This window comes from Aquarana catesbeiana, linkage group LG01, assembly GCF_042186555.1.
Source record: "Aquarana catesbeiana isolate 2022-GZ linkage group LG01, ASM4218655v1, whole genome shotgun sequence".
NCBI lineage: Eukaryota > Metazoa > Chordata > Amphibia > Anura > Ranidae > Aquarana > Aquarana catesbeiana.
This window is the reverse complement of record NC_133324.1, coordinates 238,571,758-238,587,278: the sequence shown is the minus strand read 5'-3', so window position 1 is coordinate 238,587,278 and position 15,521 is coordinate 238,571,758. Positions and strand designations below refer to the sequence as shown.

At 41.7% G+C, this 15,521-nt stretch overlaps 1 protein-coding gene across 7 annotated transcripts in view; it reads left to right on the top strand.

Annotated features, from left to right (window-relative positions):
• ATXN2 (ataxin 2) overlaps positions 1-15,521 on the top strand; it is a 113,804-nt gene that overhangs the window by 36,471 nt on the left and 61,812 nt on the right. For 6 of the 7 annotated variants that reach the window (XM_073626211.1, XM_073626191.1, XM_073626182.1 and 3 more), the window contains exons 3-6: positions 731-790; positions 8,649-8,720; positions 11,652-11,802; positions 13,733-13,878. In XM_073626211.1, the coding sequence (XP_073482312.1) occupies positions 731-790; positions 8,649-8,720; positions 11,652-11,802; positions 13,733-13,878 (429 nt within the window). The remainder of the gene's footprint in view (positions 1-730; positions 791-8,648; positions 8,721-11,651; positions 11,803-13,732; positions 13,879-15,521) is intronic. The other variant, XM_073626222.1, reaches the window with a different exon arrangement.

The following is a 15,521-nucleotide window of genomic DNA, read 5'->3' as shown; positions in this document are numbered from 1 at the left end:
TTTCTTTTGTTGGTATTTGATCACCACTGTTTTTTTTATATTTTCCTTAATAATCGAAAAGACTGAACGTTTTGGGAAAAAATGCATTTTTCTTTCTGCAAATAAACGATGTTCATAAATTTAGCCCAAAATATATTCTGCTACATTTCTTTAGTGAAAATAACCCAAATCAATGTATGTATTTTAGCATAGGAGAGTCCACAAACTTTTTTATGTTTGTATATATCTGAAAATTGAACAATCTTGATGTACTGACAGCCTATCTCCTTTTCCTGCGGCCGTAAAATGCCAGGACAGTACAGATATTCCCCAAACGACCCATTTTTGGAGTTATTTTTTTGGGGGGGGGGAAATTAAGTAAAAAAAAATAAAAATTGGATGGGTATCGGCTGTGTCCCATGGACAAGGCCAGTGACAGATTAATTTTGAAGTGGTTGTGTGTAGGTGGGGGGGGTCTTTTTCTACTCTGCCATGAAAGTGAACTGGTGGCTCTAGAGCCATCTAAATCACTTTCACATGAAAGCCAGTCACCAGCTGAAAAACAATACAGCAGCCGTGAGCTTTTTAACCCCATGAATACCAGGATGTTTATAATTGTGCTTGTTAATATGTAAATACTTGAATGTCCCAAGTCTGGCCCCAGGTTTGCCTTAAGATGTACAGTATTAGCCTTATTGTCTAGGCAATTTCATGAGGTACTGCTTATTAAAATAACTCTTTGTTTTTATAGATTTCTTTTGATGGAATCTATGCAAATATGAGAATGGTCCACATTCTAACTTCAGTAGTTGTAAGTTTTTAATTTTTACTGTGATTTTGTTTTTTTTTTTGTTTGTTTTTTTTTTTTGCCTGCATTTGAACTGGATAACTAATTTTACACTCCTTTGCTGTAGAATTAATTTTTTTTTTTTGTAGTTAACAGATTTTTCTAAATGCTCAAAAATAAACTATTCACCTTTTTGGCCTAGCTTAATTTGACTTGCTGTACTCACGCCATAACCCCTAAAGAGCAGCTCCATCCAAAATTGGAACTAGGTATAAACTCTTGTATGAATGGGATATAGATGCTGCCTCTAGGTTTGGACACATGTAATGAAGGGCACAGCCCCACTTAGTGGCATATTCCTTCACTTAAAGCTTAAAGTAGATGTAAACGATTCATTAAATTTGAGCTGGGCACATATATCTGCAATGTTTTGTTATCTTTCTTCAAAGAGCTGTGTCCCATAGCTGTCTCCTTCCCTGTTCTTCTGTTATCAGCCTGATAACTCCTGACAAGTTCTTCGTCACCTATGATACATACATTTAAAACGTATGTAGGGAGATTTGTTTCATCCCTGTGTATCATCTGAGGCTGTTCACGTTACTGGGTATATGTGAGGGTTTACATCCACTTTTAAGCTTTTAGTTTAGCGTACTAAGGCAGGATCTCTCTCACTAGTTCTGCTGGACCAAGGCTTTGTAGCTGAAGATATTTAGTTTAAGCAGCTGTTGGCTGTGCTTGATGGGGCCACCAGATCCAGGGTATTAACACCAGCAACTGATAATTTGCTGTGAATTCTTTTCTCTACAATTTGGTACCCCACTGCAATGGCCCTGCCACTCTGACTTGCAGGCATACTGGGTTCTCTGTCTCCGCACTACTTAAAGTGATACTAAAGTCTTGTGTCGGGTTTTTTTTTTTTTTTTTTGGTGTTTAAAAATAATCATGTCATACTTACCTGCTCTGTGAAGTGATTTTGCACAGAGCAGCCCAGATTCTCTTCTCAGGTCCCTTTTTGGCACTCCTGGTCTCTCCCTTCTGCTGAGTGCCCCCACAGCAAGCAGCTTGCTATGAGGACACCCGAGCCACAGCTCCGCCCTGCCCCCCCTCATTGGCTCAATGACTTTGACAGCAGTGGGAACCAATGGCCTTCCGCCGCTCTCTCAGCCGATCAGGAGGAAGAGTCCCAGGCAGCAGAGTCTCCTGCAACATCGCTGGATCAAGATGGACTCAGGTAAGTATTAGGGGGGTTGGGGGAGATGCTGCACACCCAAGTTTTTTTTTTTTTATCTTCATGCATAGAATGCATGATGATAAAAAAAAAAAAAAAAAAACACCTGCCTTTACAACCACTTTAACTTTGCTACATGTTTAATGTAATACCTATCTGCCATTTCTGGAAACATATCTTTTGTGCAGCATTTCTTCTTCGAGTGAAGAGCATCTGTCTGAGGATATTTCTTCCAGGCAGAAGGAAGCCATGGACAGCATTATAAGAGGAACTTATAGTGAAATATCCCAGCGTTCACTCTAAAGGTTCTCTCGCTATTGTGGGTTATTACAGACCAATCATCTTGATTATCAGCCGTTTTTATGATTTGTGTAGAAAAGTTGAAGCAGCCTTAGCAGCTCTTCTCTATACCATAGTGCTTTTTCACACTTTATCCCTCAATAGAATTAGTTTGAATGTGGTAAACACCACCCTTAGTTGACTTGCTGGGGTCTTACCTTAACAAGGTGGCCATGTTTATTGTTCCTGATTCCTCTTGCTCCAAGGAACCAACTAAGAAAAAATTGAACTTCTGTGGATTGATTTGCTCTTGTTTGCCTCTACCTGGCTAGTCAGCAAATGGATTAGGGCCCTGTGTTATGAACTTTTTTTTTTTCTGAGGGTTCCCTCCCAAAATCGGATTATTCATACACATCAGACTGTACCATGCAGTCAGGTTTGAAGGACTCCTCTCTTTGGACTCAGGACATCTATTAGCCCACATCAGCTCTGCTGCTGTGGTCATTAGAAGTCTTGGCTCAAATGCTAGTCTGAAGACGAAGTCTTCAAGAGATAGCCCATTCTAGAATAATGTCTCTTTGGGGCCTTCCTGGATAAGATAATGAAGAATGCCACTGGTGGTAAGTGTTCACCCCTTCTCCAAACGTGCAAGTCTTTGCTCTGGGGTGACGCACCTTCCTTTCTTTTGCCTAGTTACTTTGGGAGAGCTTCAAGGTAGACTGCAGTTAAACAATCAACCTGTAAAATAAGTCTCAGATCAGGCCTTGCCAGCCTTGGAATGCCAAATCCTCTTAAAGCAGAACCTTTACCCATATCAGCTTGATAAAAATATAATGTTCTTTAGCAAGGAACATACAATATGCTAACAAAATAAGTTTGTGCTATAAATTGTCTTTAACATTGTACCTGCTTCTTCTTGCCGGAGGCTGTTATTTTGCTGAAGCTCAGAGCCCCTGAACAGCAGTAAATCATAAAGTGGAAATAAACCCATCGATTTTTAACGGTTTCAAAAAAGTTACATTCCTGAAATGCTGGGATTGCTAACTGTCACATTTGCTTGTGTCTGCAACCAAACTGTCAAACCATCAAATGGCTGGTAACTGATCACATGTGCAGCTTCCTTGGCTGTTAGAGATAGGAGGGTTTAATTCTGCTTTAACCACTTCCCGACCGCCGCACGACTATGTACGTCCTAAGTTTGAACGGGGATATCGTTGTTATGGCAGCAGCTAGCTGCCATAACCCCGGTATCCCTGTTTTTGTGCAGCGGCCGGCTTTCAGATAAAAGTGGTCCCTGCGGCGGATTCGCTGCGAGATCACTTTTATCGGTGGCGGGAGAGGGGCCTCCCTCCGCGATCCGGTGCCCTCCGCCGCTTACCGGAGCCGTCAGTAGCGGCAGAGGCGATCGCGTCCTGTTCTCTGGTGTGTCTGGAGTCGAGTGAGGCCAAGATGGCGCTCACTCGTCTCCATGACACTGCTGGGCGGAAGCGGCGTCAAAACATCACTTCCGTCCACGCCTCTTAAAGGCATATTTTTTCAAATGTCATTTTTCTAAATGACTTTTTTTTTTTTATTGCATTTTAGTGTAAATATGAGATCTGAGGTCTTTTTGACCCCAGATCTCATATTTAAGAGGTCCTGCCATGCTTTTTTCCATTACAAGGGTTGTTTACATTCCTTGTAATAGGAATAAAAGTGACACAATTTTTTTTTTTTTTAAACAGTGTAAAAATTAATAAAATATTGTAAAATAAATAATAAAAATAAAAATTTTAAAACCCCCCTGTCCCGACGAGCTCGCGCGTAGAAGCGAACGCATACGCGAGTAGCGCCCGCATATGAAAACGGTGGTCAAACCACACATGTGAGGTATCACAGCGATCGGTAGAGCGAGAGCAATAATTCTAGCCCTAGACCTCCTCTGTAGCACAAAATATGCAACCTGTAGAATTTTTTAAACGTCGCCTATGGAGATTTTTGAGGGTAAAAGTTTGACGCCATTCCACGAGCGGGCGCAATTTTCAAGCATGACATGTTGGGTATCAATTTACTTGGCGTAACATTATATTTCACAATATAAAAAAAAATTGGGATAACTACCGTTTTATTTTTTTATTCAAAAAAGTGAATTTTTTCCAAAAAAAGTGCGCTTATAAGACCGCTGCGCAAATACGGTGCAAAAAAAAGTATTGCAATGACCGCCATTGTATTCTCTAGGGTGTTAGAAGAAAAACCATATATAATGTTTGGGGGTTCTAAGTAATTTTCTAGCAGAAAAACCTGTTTTAAACATGTAAACACCTAAAATCCAAAACGAGGCTGGTCCTTAAGTCGTTAAGGCCGTCAGCAGATTGGCCTCTACAAACTCAGCAGTGCCTAAAAATGGAGAGTAACTGAGCATGTGCAGAGCAGGGTGTATTACTGGATTATAAACAGTATAGGCGCTTATTTTTAATGTTTTACATTAAAGCTATACCTGCAAAAGGGGCCAGCCTGAAGGGATCTAGCAGGACTTAATTTTATGTCTAAGTTTTCAGGCAAAACTTTCAGCTGTATGAAGATCTCTAATAGCCCCTATCGCCCCCCTCCCAACCTGCTGTTTCAATGGGGGGGTCGTTTTTATCCTCCTAGTGTGTGGTGGTTTGTTCTGTTGTTTTTTTTGTAAGCTACAGCTCCCCGAACTGAAGGAGGAAAAGTAGAGACATAACAACTTTCCCCTAGACACCATTGTTTCAGCAAGTATCTGACCTTGCTCACATTGAAGTAAATTGCTACAGGCAGGGAGTTCTTTATGGACCCTGGGCTATGCTACTTGCTTTTCTGTGCACGTATTATTTTTTTGTTTGTGGCTCCATTGGATGCTAGTTTTGGACATAAGATCTTGCAAGGCCAATTTTAATCAAACTGTTCTTGAGACTTGCCATGACTAGGTGGGTCTGTACCCTTTTCTACTTTGCAGAGTGTCCAAACCTCCTATATGGTGCAGATATATACCTGGTTTGTAAAAGAGTGAATTTGTGTCCCTTTTTAAACAGGGCTTTACAGTGAGCTAAAATCACTATTTTTCTAGTTTTGTGTAGCATTCACTGTGGTTGCCAGGTGTTTCTATTGCTTTGTCCTGGTTTCAGAAATGTCCCATCGCTTCCAGACTTAGAAACGTGAAATGATAGACAGTCTTCCAGAGTGAGGGTAATTTTATTATTGAAAGTTGTCACCAAACAGGTGTATCCATTAGGAGATCCCCCATCCCCCCCACTCCCTACTTCTGTTGTGGTGACAACTGATAAATTTAGGCTTCCCCCTTGCTTTCACATTGGTCCGCTGTGGTTTCCCTGTAGTGTTGTGTACTCACAGCTTTTGTGTGGGTTACCCACGCTTTGCCATAGACTTCCATTAGATTGGGCGGTTTTGGTATGCTTTCAGAAAAGCACGAAAACCATGAGCACACAGCGCTGCAGGGAAACCACAGTGGATCAGTGCGACAGCCACCTCAATTTTTATTCTACAACCCCTGGCAAAAATTATGGAATCACCAGTCCCTGAGGATGTTCCTTCAGTTGTTAATTGTTGTAGAAAAAAAGCAAATCACAGACATGGCCAAAAACTAAAGGCATTTCAAATGGCAACTTTCTGGCTTTAAGAAACACTAAAAGAAATCAAGAAAAATAATTGTGGTGGCCAGTAACAGTTAGATTTATAGAACAAGCACAGGAAATAAATTATGGAATCACTCAATTCTGAGGAAAAAATTATGGAATCATGAAAAACAAACAAAATAACACTCCAACACATCACTAGTACTTTGTTGCAGCACCTCTGGTTTTTATAACTGCTTGCAGTCTCTGAGGCATTGACTTAATGAGTGATAAACAATACTCTTCATCAATCTGGCTCCAGCCTTCTCTGATTGCTGTTGCCAAATCATCTTTGCAGGTTGGAGCCTTGTCATGGACCATTTTCTTTAACTCCCACCACAGATTTTCAGTTGGATTGAGATCCGGACTGTTTGCAGGCCATGACATTGACCTTATGTGTCTTTCTTCAAGGAATTTTTTCACAGTTTTTGCTCTATGGCAAGATGCATTATCATCTTGATAAGAGATTTCATCATCCCCAAACATCCTTTCAATAGATGGGATAAGAAAAGTGTCAAATTTCAATGTAAACCTGTGCGTTTATTGAAGATTTAATGACAGCCATCTCCCCAGTGCCTTTACCTGACATGCAGCCCCATATCATAATTGACTGTGGAAATTTGCATGTTTTCTTCAGACAGTCGTCTGCATAAATCTCATTGGAACGGCACCAAACAAAATTTCCAGCATCATCACCTTGCCCAATGCAGATTCGAGATTCATCACTGAATATGACTTTCATCCAATCATTCACAGTCAACGATTGCCTTTCCTTAGCCCATTGTAACCTTGTTTTTTTGTGTTTTAGGTGTTAGAGATGGCTTTCTTTTAGCTTTTCTGTATGTAAATCCCATTTCCTTTAGGCGGTTTCTTACAGTTCGGTCACAGATGTTGACTCCAGTTTCCTCCCATTTGTACCTCATTTGTTTTGTTGTACATTTTCTGTTTTTCAAGGCAAGTTGCTTTAAGTTTTCTGTCTTGACGCTTTGATGTCTTCCTTGGTCTACCAGTATGCTTGCCTTTAACCACCTTCCCATGTTGTTTGTATTTGTTCCATGTTTTAGACACAGCCGACTGTGAACAACCAACATCTTGTGCAACACTGCGTGATGATTTACCCTCTTTACCTACATACTAACAAGCAGATTTAATCTGATGCAGGTGTTAGTGTTTGTAATGAAAATTTACAGGGTGATTCCATAATTTTTTCCTCAGAATTGAGTGATTCCATAATTTATTCCCTGTGCTTGTTCTATACATCTAACTGTTACTGGCCACCACAATTATTTTTCGTGATTTCTTTTAGTGTTTCTTAAAGCCAGAAAGTTGCCATTTGAAATGCCTTTAGTTTTTGGCCATGTCCGTGATTTGCTTTTTTTTCTACAACAATAAACAACTGAAGGAACATCCTCAGGGACTGGTGATTCCATAATTTTTGCCAGGGGTTGTAGACAGTGGTCATTAGTAGAGCTGCACGATTAATCGTTAAAAAATTGTGATTGCGATTCAACCCCCTCACGATGCAGCATTTCCCCGATTCATGTTAAACTAGCGTAGAGCCATTCTCTGCTCAGAGCTGTCAAAAGAAAAGAAAAAAAATCAGCAGGCAAATCTTTATCAACAGCGATAAAGAGAAACCATGTATCGGTGGTTTTAGATCAAAGAAATTAACTTGCGTCTGTAAATGAGGTCAGTTTAACCGCTTAAAGCGGAGTTTGACCCATTTGTCTTTGACAGGTATCCTATCCCCACTTCCGTGAGTCCGGGCCGTGGCACATTATGTCACAGGTCGGCTCCCTCCTCCCTCCGCCGCTGGGCCAGTAGTAGAGCGCAGCGTTGCCTCGCGCATGCACAGTAGGGACCCAGCGTGAAGCTGTAATGATTCACTACTGGGTTCCCTTACCGGCAAAGGCGGTGGCAGCACCCGACAGCTGACTGAAACATCAGCTGCGGTGCAGACATCACTGGACTCCAGGAAAGGCTTAGTGACCTATCATTAAAAGGCAGCAGCTGCAGTATGTTTAGCTGCTGGCTTTTAAATTATAGCAGGGGTGGGCGGACCGACCTCCCCTTTAAAGGCCAAACCTTTTTTGACACTTGTTGCTTGCAAGTTAAAATCCTGTATTTTTTGCTAGAAAAGGAGAATATATATATAAATATAAATATATATATATATATAATATAATTTTTTTTTTTTGCAGAGACTAGAGAATCAAATTCTCTATAGAGTCTCTGCAAAATTTGTTGCAATATTTTATATCGCACTGTATTTGCGCAACGGTCTTTCAAAAGCTTTTTTTTTTTTTTTTTTTCTTCTTATTTTTTCCAAAAAAAAATAAAAAATTCTTCAATTAATTTAAAAACAAACTAAACCGTAAAGTTAGCCCAATTTTTTTGTATAATGTGAAAGATGTTGCGCCAAGAATCGTGATCTTTATTCTAAGCGGAAAAAAAGTTATTCTCATTTTATCCAGAATCTTGCAGCTTTAGTAGTCAGTAAATAAGATGAGTGAATTTCCTAAGTATAGGCAAAAGTTGGCAATGAAAACCTGACAGACGTTTTAACTCTTGCTTACTCTAATCAAAACTAGAAAAACCTACTTCGCTGAATTTATCTTCAAATGTAAGGGCACTTGACTTGACTGTTCTTTTGCTCACTCTTTTTTGTGATGAGTGGTGGTGTTTTATATTGTCCCGTTTTCTGTGAAAATTACATTTTTGTTTTCATCCTCCTTTTTAGGGATCAAAATGTGAGGTACATGTAAAAAATGGAAGTGTATATGAAGGGGTTTTTAAAACCTATAGTCCTAAGGTAAGCCAGGTTCTACCTTTTTTTTTTTTTTTTTTTATTTATTTATTTTTTTTGAGTTGCAGTCTGTTGTATCTGATTTAGAAATCTTAACGTATACGTGAACTCTAGGGATGAGCTTCGAGTTCGAGTCGAACTCATGTTCGACGCGAACAGCGAAAAATTTGGGGTGTTCGCTGCAAATTCGAATGCCGCGGAACACCCTTTAAAAGTCTATGGGAGAAATCAAAAGTGCTAATTTTAAAGGCTTATATGCAAGTTATTGTCATAAAAAGTGTTTGGGGACCTGGGTCCTGCCCCAGGGGACATGGATTAATGCAAAAAAAAGTTTTAAAAACGGCAGTTTTTTCAGGAGCAGTGATTTTAATAATGCTTAAAGTCAAACAAAAGTGTAATATCCCTTTAAATTTCGTAGCTGGGGGGGTGTCTATAGTATGCCTGTAAAGGGGCGCATGTTTCCCGTGTTTAGAACAGTCTGACAGCAAAATGACATTTCGAAGGAAAAAACCCATTTAAAACTACCCGCGGCTATTGCATTGCCGACAATACACATAGAAGTTCATTGATAAAAACGGCATGGGAATTCCCCACAGGGGAACCCCGGCCAAAATTAAAAAAAAAAATGATGTGGGGTTCCCCCTAAATTCCATACCAGACCCTTCAGGTCTGGTATGGATTTTAAGGGGAACCCCGCGCCAAAAAAAAAAAAAAAACGGCGTGGGGTCCCCCCAAAAATCCATACCAGACCCTTATCCGAGCACGCAACCTGGCAGGCCGCAGGAAAAGAGGGGGGGACGAGAGTGCGCCCCTCCACCCCCCCCCTCCTGAACCGTACCAGGCCACATGCCCTCAACATTGGGAGGGTGCTTTGGAGTAGCCCCCCAAAACACCTTGTCCCCATGTTGATGAGGACAAGGGCCTCATCCTCACAACCCTGGCCGGTGGTTGTGGGGGTCTGCGGGCGGGGGGCTTATCGGAATTCCCCCCCGTGTGAAATGGTAAGGGGGTACTTACCCCTACCATTTCACTAAAAAAATGTTAAAAATGACAGACAGTTTTTGACAATTCCTTTATTTAAATGCTTCTTCTTTCTTCTATCTTCCTTCATCTTCTTCTGGTTCTTCTGGCTCCTCTGGTTCTTCCTCCGGCGTTCTCGTCCAGCATCGCCTCCGTGGCATCTTCTATCTTCTTCTCCTCGGGCCGCTCCGCACCCATGGCATGGGGGGAGGCTCCCGCTCTTCTCCATCTTCTCCATCTTCTCCATCTTCTCCATCTTCTCCATCTTCTTCTCTTCTTCATTTTCTTCCCTGGGCCGCTCCGCACCCATGCTGGCATGGAGGGAGGCTCCCGCTGTGTGACGGCGTCTCCTCGTCTGACGGTCCTTAAATAATGGGGGCGGGGCCACCCGGTGACCCCGCCCCCCTCTGACGCACGGTGCCTTGACGGGACTTCCCTGTGACGTCACGGGGAATGCCACAGGGAAGTCCCGTGCGTCAGAGGGGGCGGGGTCACCGGGTGGCCCCCCCCCCCGTTATTTAAGAACCATCAGACGAGGAGACGCCGTCACACAGCGGGAGCCTCCCTCCATGCCAGCATGGGTGCGGAGCGGCCCCGGAGAAGAAGATGATGATGATGATGATGAAGAGAAGAGTGGGAGCCTCCTCCCATGCCATGGGTGTGGAGCGGCCCGAGGAGAAGAAGATAGAAGATGCCGCGGAGGAGATGCTGGACGAGAACGCCGGAGGAAGAACCAGAAGATGAAGGAAGATAGAAGAAAGAAGCATTTAAATAAAGGAATTGTCAAAAACTGTCTCTTGTCATTTTTAACATTTTTGACAGTTTTTTAGTGAAATGGTAGGGGTAAGTACCCCCTTACCATTTCACACAGGTGAGGGGCCGGGATCTGGGGGTCCCCTTGTTAAAGGGGGCTTCCAGATTCCGATAAGCCCCCCGCCCGCAGACCCCCACACCACCGGCCAGGGTTGTGGGGATGAGGCCCTTGTCCTCATCAACATGGGGACAAGGTGTTTTGGGGTGCTACCCCAAAGCACCCTCCCAATGTTGAGGGCATGTGGCCTGGTACTGTTCAGGAGGGGGGGCGCACTCTCGTCCCCCCTCTTTTCCTGCGGCCTGCCAGGTTGCGTGCTCGGATAAGGGTCTGGTATGGATTTTTGGGGGGACCCCACACCGTTTTTTTTTTTTTTTTTTTTTTTTTTTTTTTTTTTTAATTTTGGCCGGGGTTCCCCTTAATATCCATACCACCTGAAAGGCCTGGTATGGAATTTAGGGGGGCTCCCACGTCTTTTTTTTTTTTTTTTATTTTGGTTCGGGGTTCCCCTGTGGGGAATTCCCATGCCGTTTTTATCAATGAACTTCTATGTGTATTATTGGCAATGCAATAGCCGCGGGTAGTTTTAAATGGGTTTTTTCCTTCGAAATGTCATTTTGCTGTCAGACTGTTCTAAACACGGGAAACATGCGCCCCTTTACAGGCATACTATAGACACCCCCCAGCTACGAAATTTAAAGGGATATTAGACTTTTATTGTTTGAATTTAAGCATTATTAAAATCACTGCTCCTGAAAAAACGGCTGTTTTTAAAACTGCATTGATCCATGTCTCCTGGGGCAGGACCTGGGTCCCCAAACACTTTTTATGACAATAACTTGCCTATAAGCCTTTAAAATTAGCACTTTTGATTATTCATGTTCGTGTCCCATAGACTTTAACGGTGTTCACACAAACTTTTTTCCTGTTCGCATGTTCTGGTGCGAACGAACAGGGGGGTGTTCGGCTCATCCCTAGTGAACACCTTCATGTTCAGAAACTATAGTTTTTTTGTACTACTTTTAGATTGATTTTTTTTCTTCCTAATTCACGCATATCTGGAAAATCTTTTTGGTCTTGTTTAAATCTGATCTCTTGTGTTACAGTGTGACTTAGTGCTCGATGCAGCTCACAAGAAAAATAAAGACTCTGTTGGTGGGCCAAAGCGTGAAGACATTGTGGATAGTATATTATTCAAGTCTTCCGATTTTGTGATGGTGCAGTTTAAAGATATGGATGTAAATTATGCAAGAAGAGGTAATGTGTAGTATTAAAAAAATTCTTTACGGTTAAATATTTATTGCAACCTTCTAGTTTTTAATCTAAAGTGGGTTTGACTGGAATTGAAGATTGTGATCTGATATCTCCTATCTATCGTAGGGGGCATGTATAGAGTATTTTACTTACAATAAACAGTTGAAATATATCTAATGAAGTTTCTTGTTTTTTTTCCAGGTCATGCATAGCCAGTATTAGTCACAATAAAATGGACTTGTTCTGTTTTAATGAAGACCTTTTTAGGCTCCGTTCACATCTCCGCGTATGGGGGAGACAATCGCGGTAACAACGCACAAATAGAATCGTGGGACGCCTGTCGCCCAAAAGAAGCTCCTGTATTTCTTTTGGGCGACGGACATCCTGTGTTTCTCTTTGCGCATTTTTACTGCGATTGTTGACCGAATTAAAATCAACGTGCAACGCACCAGGAATGCACAGACATCCCATGATTTGCTGCTATTGCAAATTGCGGGCAGAATCGTGGTGATTTTGCCCGCAATTCGGAATGCAGAGATGTGAACAGAGCCTTAATGCTTTTCCAAATGGCTTCCCTAACGAAGTTAAAGGAGAAGTATAGCCAAAGCTCGTTTGGCTATACTTCTCCTATGGATCACAGGAGTGCGATTCGTTTTGCACTTTTTTGACCTGTTTTCAGCAGAGAAGTAGGCTGAAGTCTGCTGTCTGCTGACGTCACAGAAGTTGGTCCAGGCACCGCGACAATGGAGTCTGAATCGGCCAGGTGCCTGGACTGACACCCGTATCAGCCTCTAAGCGAGCTGCTAAGAGCCTGAGCTGGCTACCCCCGCCCCCTCCACAGCCCAACGCTCCAGTGAGGGAGCAGAGCGCTGTGACTAACAGTTAGCAGCTCTCTGCTCGGGGAGCTGTCGGAACCGAGTGATTGGCGGTGTTCGATCACTCAGTTCTCAGTGCAGATGCACCGGGGGACAGATGTTGCATCCACCTAGGCAACCATGAATCTGAAAGAAAAAAAGCCTAAACCCATATGTCTCTTTTTATGATAAATTTATTCATTTTATTTTCTAGCAAAATAGAAAAGTTGAAATGTATTCAATGTCTCTTGTAAACTAAAGCCTTGTACAAACGGTACGATTGTTAGCAGGGGATTGTCTGTTGACAGACTGCTGTCCTAAAATCCTAAAATACAGTTAGTATGCACCTTTTAACAATTATTGTCCAACTTTCAGCCAACAAATGTTGGATGACAGGCTAGTAAATTTTCGGCGGACAACGGTTTGACGTCAGATTTTCTTATCGTCAGTATACAAATTCGTCACACAAAAGTTAAAAGTACAAACGCACATGCTCGGAATCAATGCTCACCAAACACAAAATTAGCAGAAGGGGCCCAAAGGGCAGCGCTCAAAAGCTGAAATTTCTCCTAGTATGTCACTACGTTCGTGTTTGTGGCACGACAGTTGTGTACTGTTAGTATGCAAGACAAGATCCTGGCACACGCCCTTTTGACAAAAATCCGATGCTCAGTTAGCCAAGATTCCTTCTGCTGTTGACATGTGTGAGGGGATTGGGGAGATTACTAGCTATTGGTGGCTGTGCATCCAGCAGCAATGTGTAGCAGATTGGGTTTTCTGACCATATTTCCAGAACTTATAGTATTGTCACTGGTTTTTATTTGGTAGGCAAGTCACCTTAGCAGTCATAGCATACATGTCTATATACAGCTGTGTTCTGTCATTTTGATATCGCTTGACAAATTCTGAGTGATTATTGATGTGTTCATTTTGTATTACATGCAATCACTTTGCTTACAATAAAGATGTTTTTTTAATGTTGGTGTAAAATGTACTTGTTTTATGATGCTTACTGCAGAGCTACCATACAAGTACCCTAACAAGATTCTCATTTTGTATTTTTTCTTTTTTCTATTCAGATGGCTTCACTGATTCTGGTATAGCTTCTAAAGTTAATGGTGAACATAAAGAGAAAGATTTGGAGCCATGGGATGGTGGTGATGGCCTCCTTAGTAGCAATGCATCTACTAATAATGATGAGCTGGAATCTTTAGATACAGATGTAGTAAGTACATATTTTTTTAGACATTTTGTTTTCACAATGCAGGAATTTTTTTTTTTTCCCTTCCCTCATTGTAATCAACAGTCTTACTCGAGAATAGCATGAAGCTACAACGAGCAAAAGTACAAAATAGATTTGCTTAAATTCTAAGGAGCTGACCTCTGTGCATTTTCTATAGCTAAGGTGGTATTGAAGCTTGCTTGCTTTTTTTTTTTATTTGCTGACATGCAATAGCAACGCGGGGGAGATTGCAGCACTAACCATCGCTTATGCCAGTACAGCGATCTGTTAGTTTTATTTCTGTTCAACCCGCTGGGTTGAATGAAAAGAGACTTGCAGTGTGTTACCAGTCTGTTTTGTAGATTGTTTTGATCTGCTAAAATTATGTAGTTGAAGGGTTTGCCTTATTTGGATACAAGCTAAGTGCATTGTTTAGGTTGGTCCTCTCATATACAGTGGATATAAAGTCTACACACCCCTGTTAAAATGTCAGCTTTCTGTGATGTAAAAAAAAATGACAAATTATTTCTGAACTTTTTCCACCTTTTTTAATGTGACCTATAAACTGTAATCTTTATACAAACTGAAATCTTTTAGGTGGAGGGAAGTAAAAAATAAAATATGGTTGCATCAGTGTGCACACCCTTAAACTAATACTTCGTTGAAGCACCTTTTTGATTTTATTACAGCACTCTGTCTTTTTGGGTATGAATCTATCAGCATGGCACATCCTTGACTTGGCAATATTTGCCCGCTCTCGCCTTTGCAAAAAACATTCCAAATCTGTCAGATTGCGAGGGCATCACCTGTGCACAGCCCTCTTCAGATCAGAGCACATATTTTCAATCGGATTCACGTCTGGGCTTTGGCTGGGCCATTCCAAAACATTAATCTTCTTCTGGTGAAGCCATTCCTTTGTTGATTTTGGATGTATGCTTTGGGTCGTTGCCATGCTGAAAGATAAGTTTCTCTTTACGTTCAGCTTTCTAGCAGAAGCCTGAAGGTTTTGTGCCAATATTGACTGGTATTTGGAACTGTTCATAATTCATTCCCTCTACCTTGACTAAGGCCCCTGTTCCAGCTGAAGAAAGACAGCCCAAAGCATGATGCTGCTACCACCATGCTTCACTATGTGAATGGTGTTCTTTTGGTGATGTGCAGTGTTTTTATGCCAAACTAATATTTTGGAACTATGGCCAAAAAGTTCAACCTTCATTTCATCAGACCATAACACATTTTCCTACATACTTTTGGTAGACTTCAGATGTGTTTTTTCAAAAATTAGCCAGGCTTGGATGTTTTTCTTAAGAGAAGGCTTCTGTCTTGCCACTCTACCCCATAGCCCAGACATATGAAGAATACGGTAGATTGTCACATGTACCCCACACAGCTAGTACTTGCCAGATATTCCTGCAGCTCATTTAATGTTACTGTAGGCCTCTTGGCTGCCTCCCTGACCAGTTTTCTTCTCGTCTTTTCATCAGTTTTGGAGGGATGTCCAGTTCTTGGTAATGTCACTACTGTGCCATATTTTCTCTACTTCATGAGGACTGTCTTCACTGTGTTCCATGGTCTGTCTCCTGACTGATATGACTGATTCCTTTTTAGGCTGCATTCACACCTGAGCGTTTTCAGCTTTTAAAACG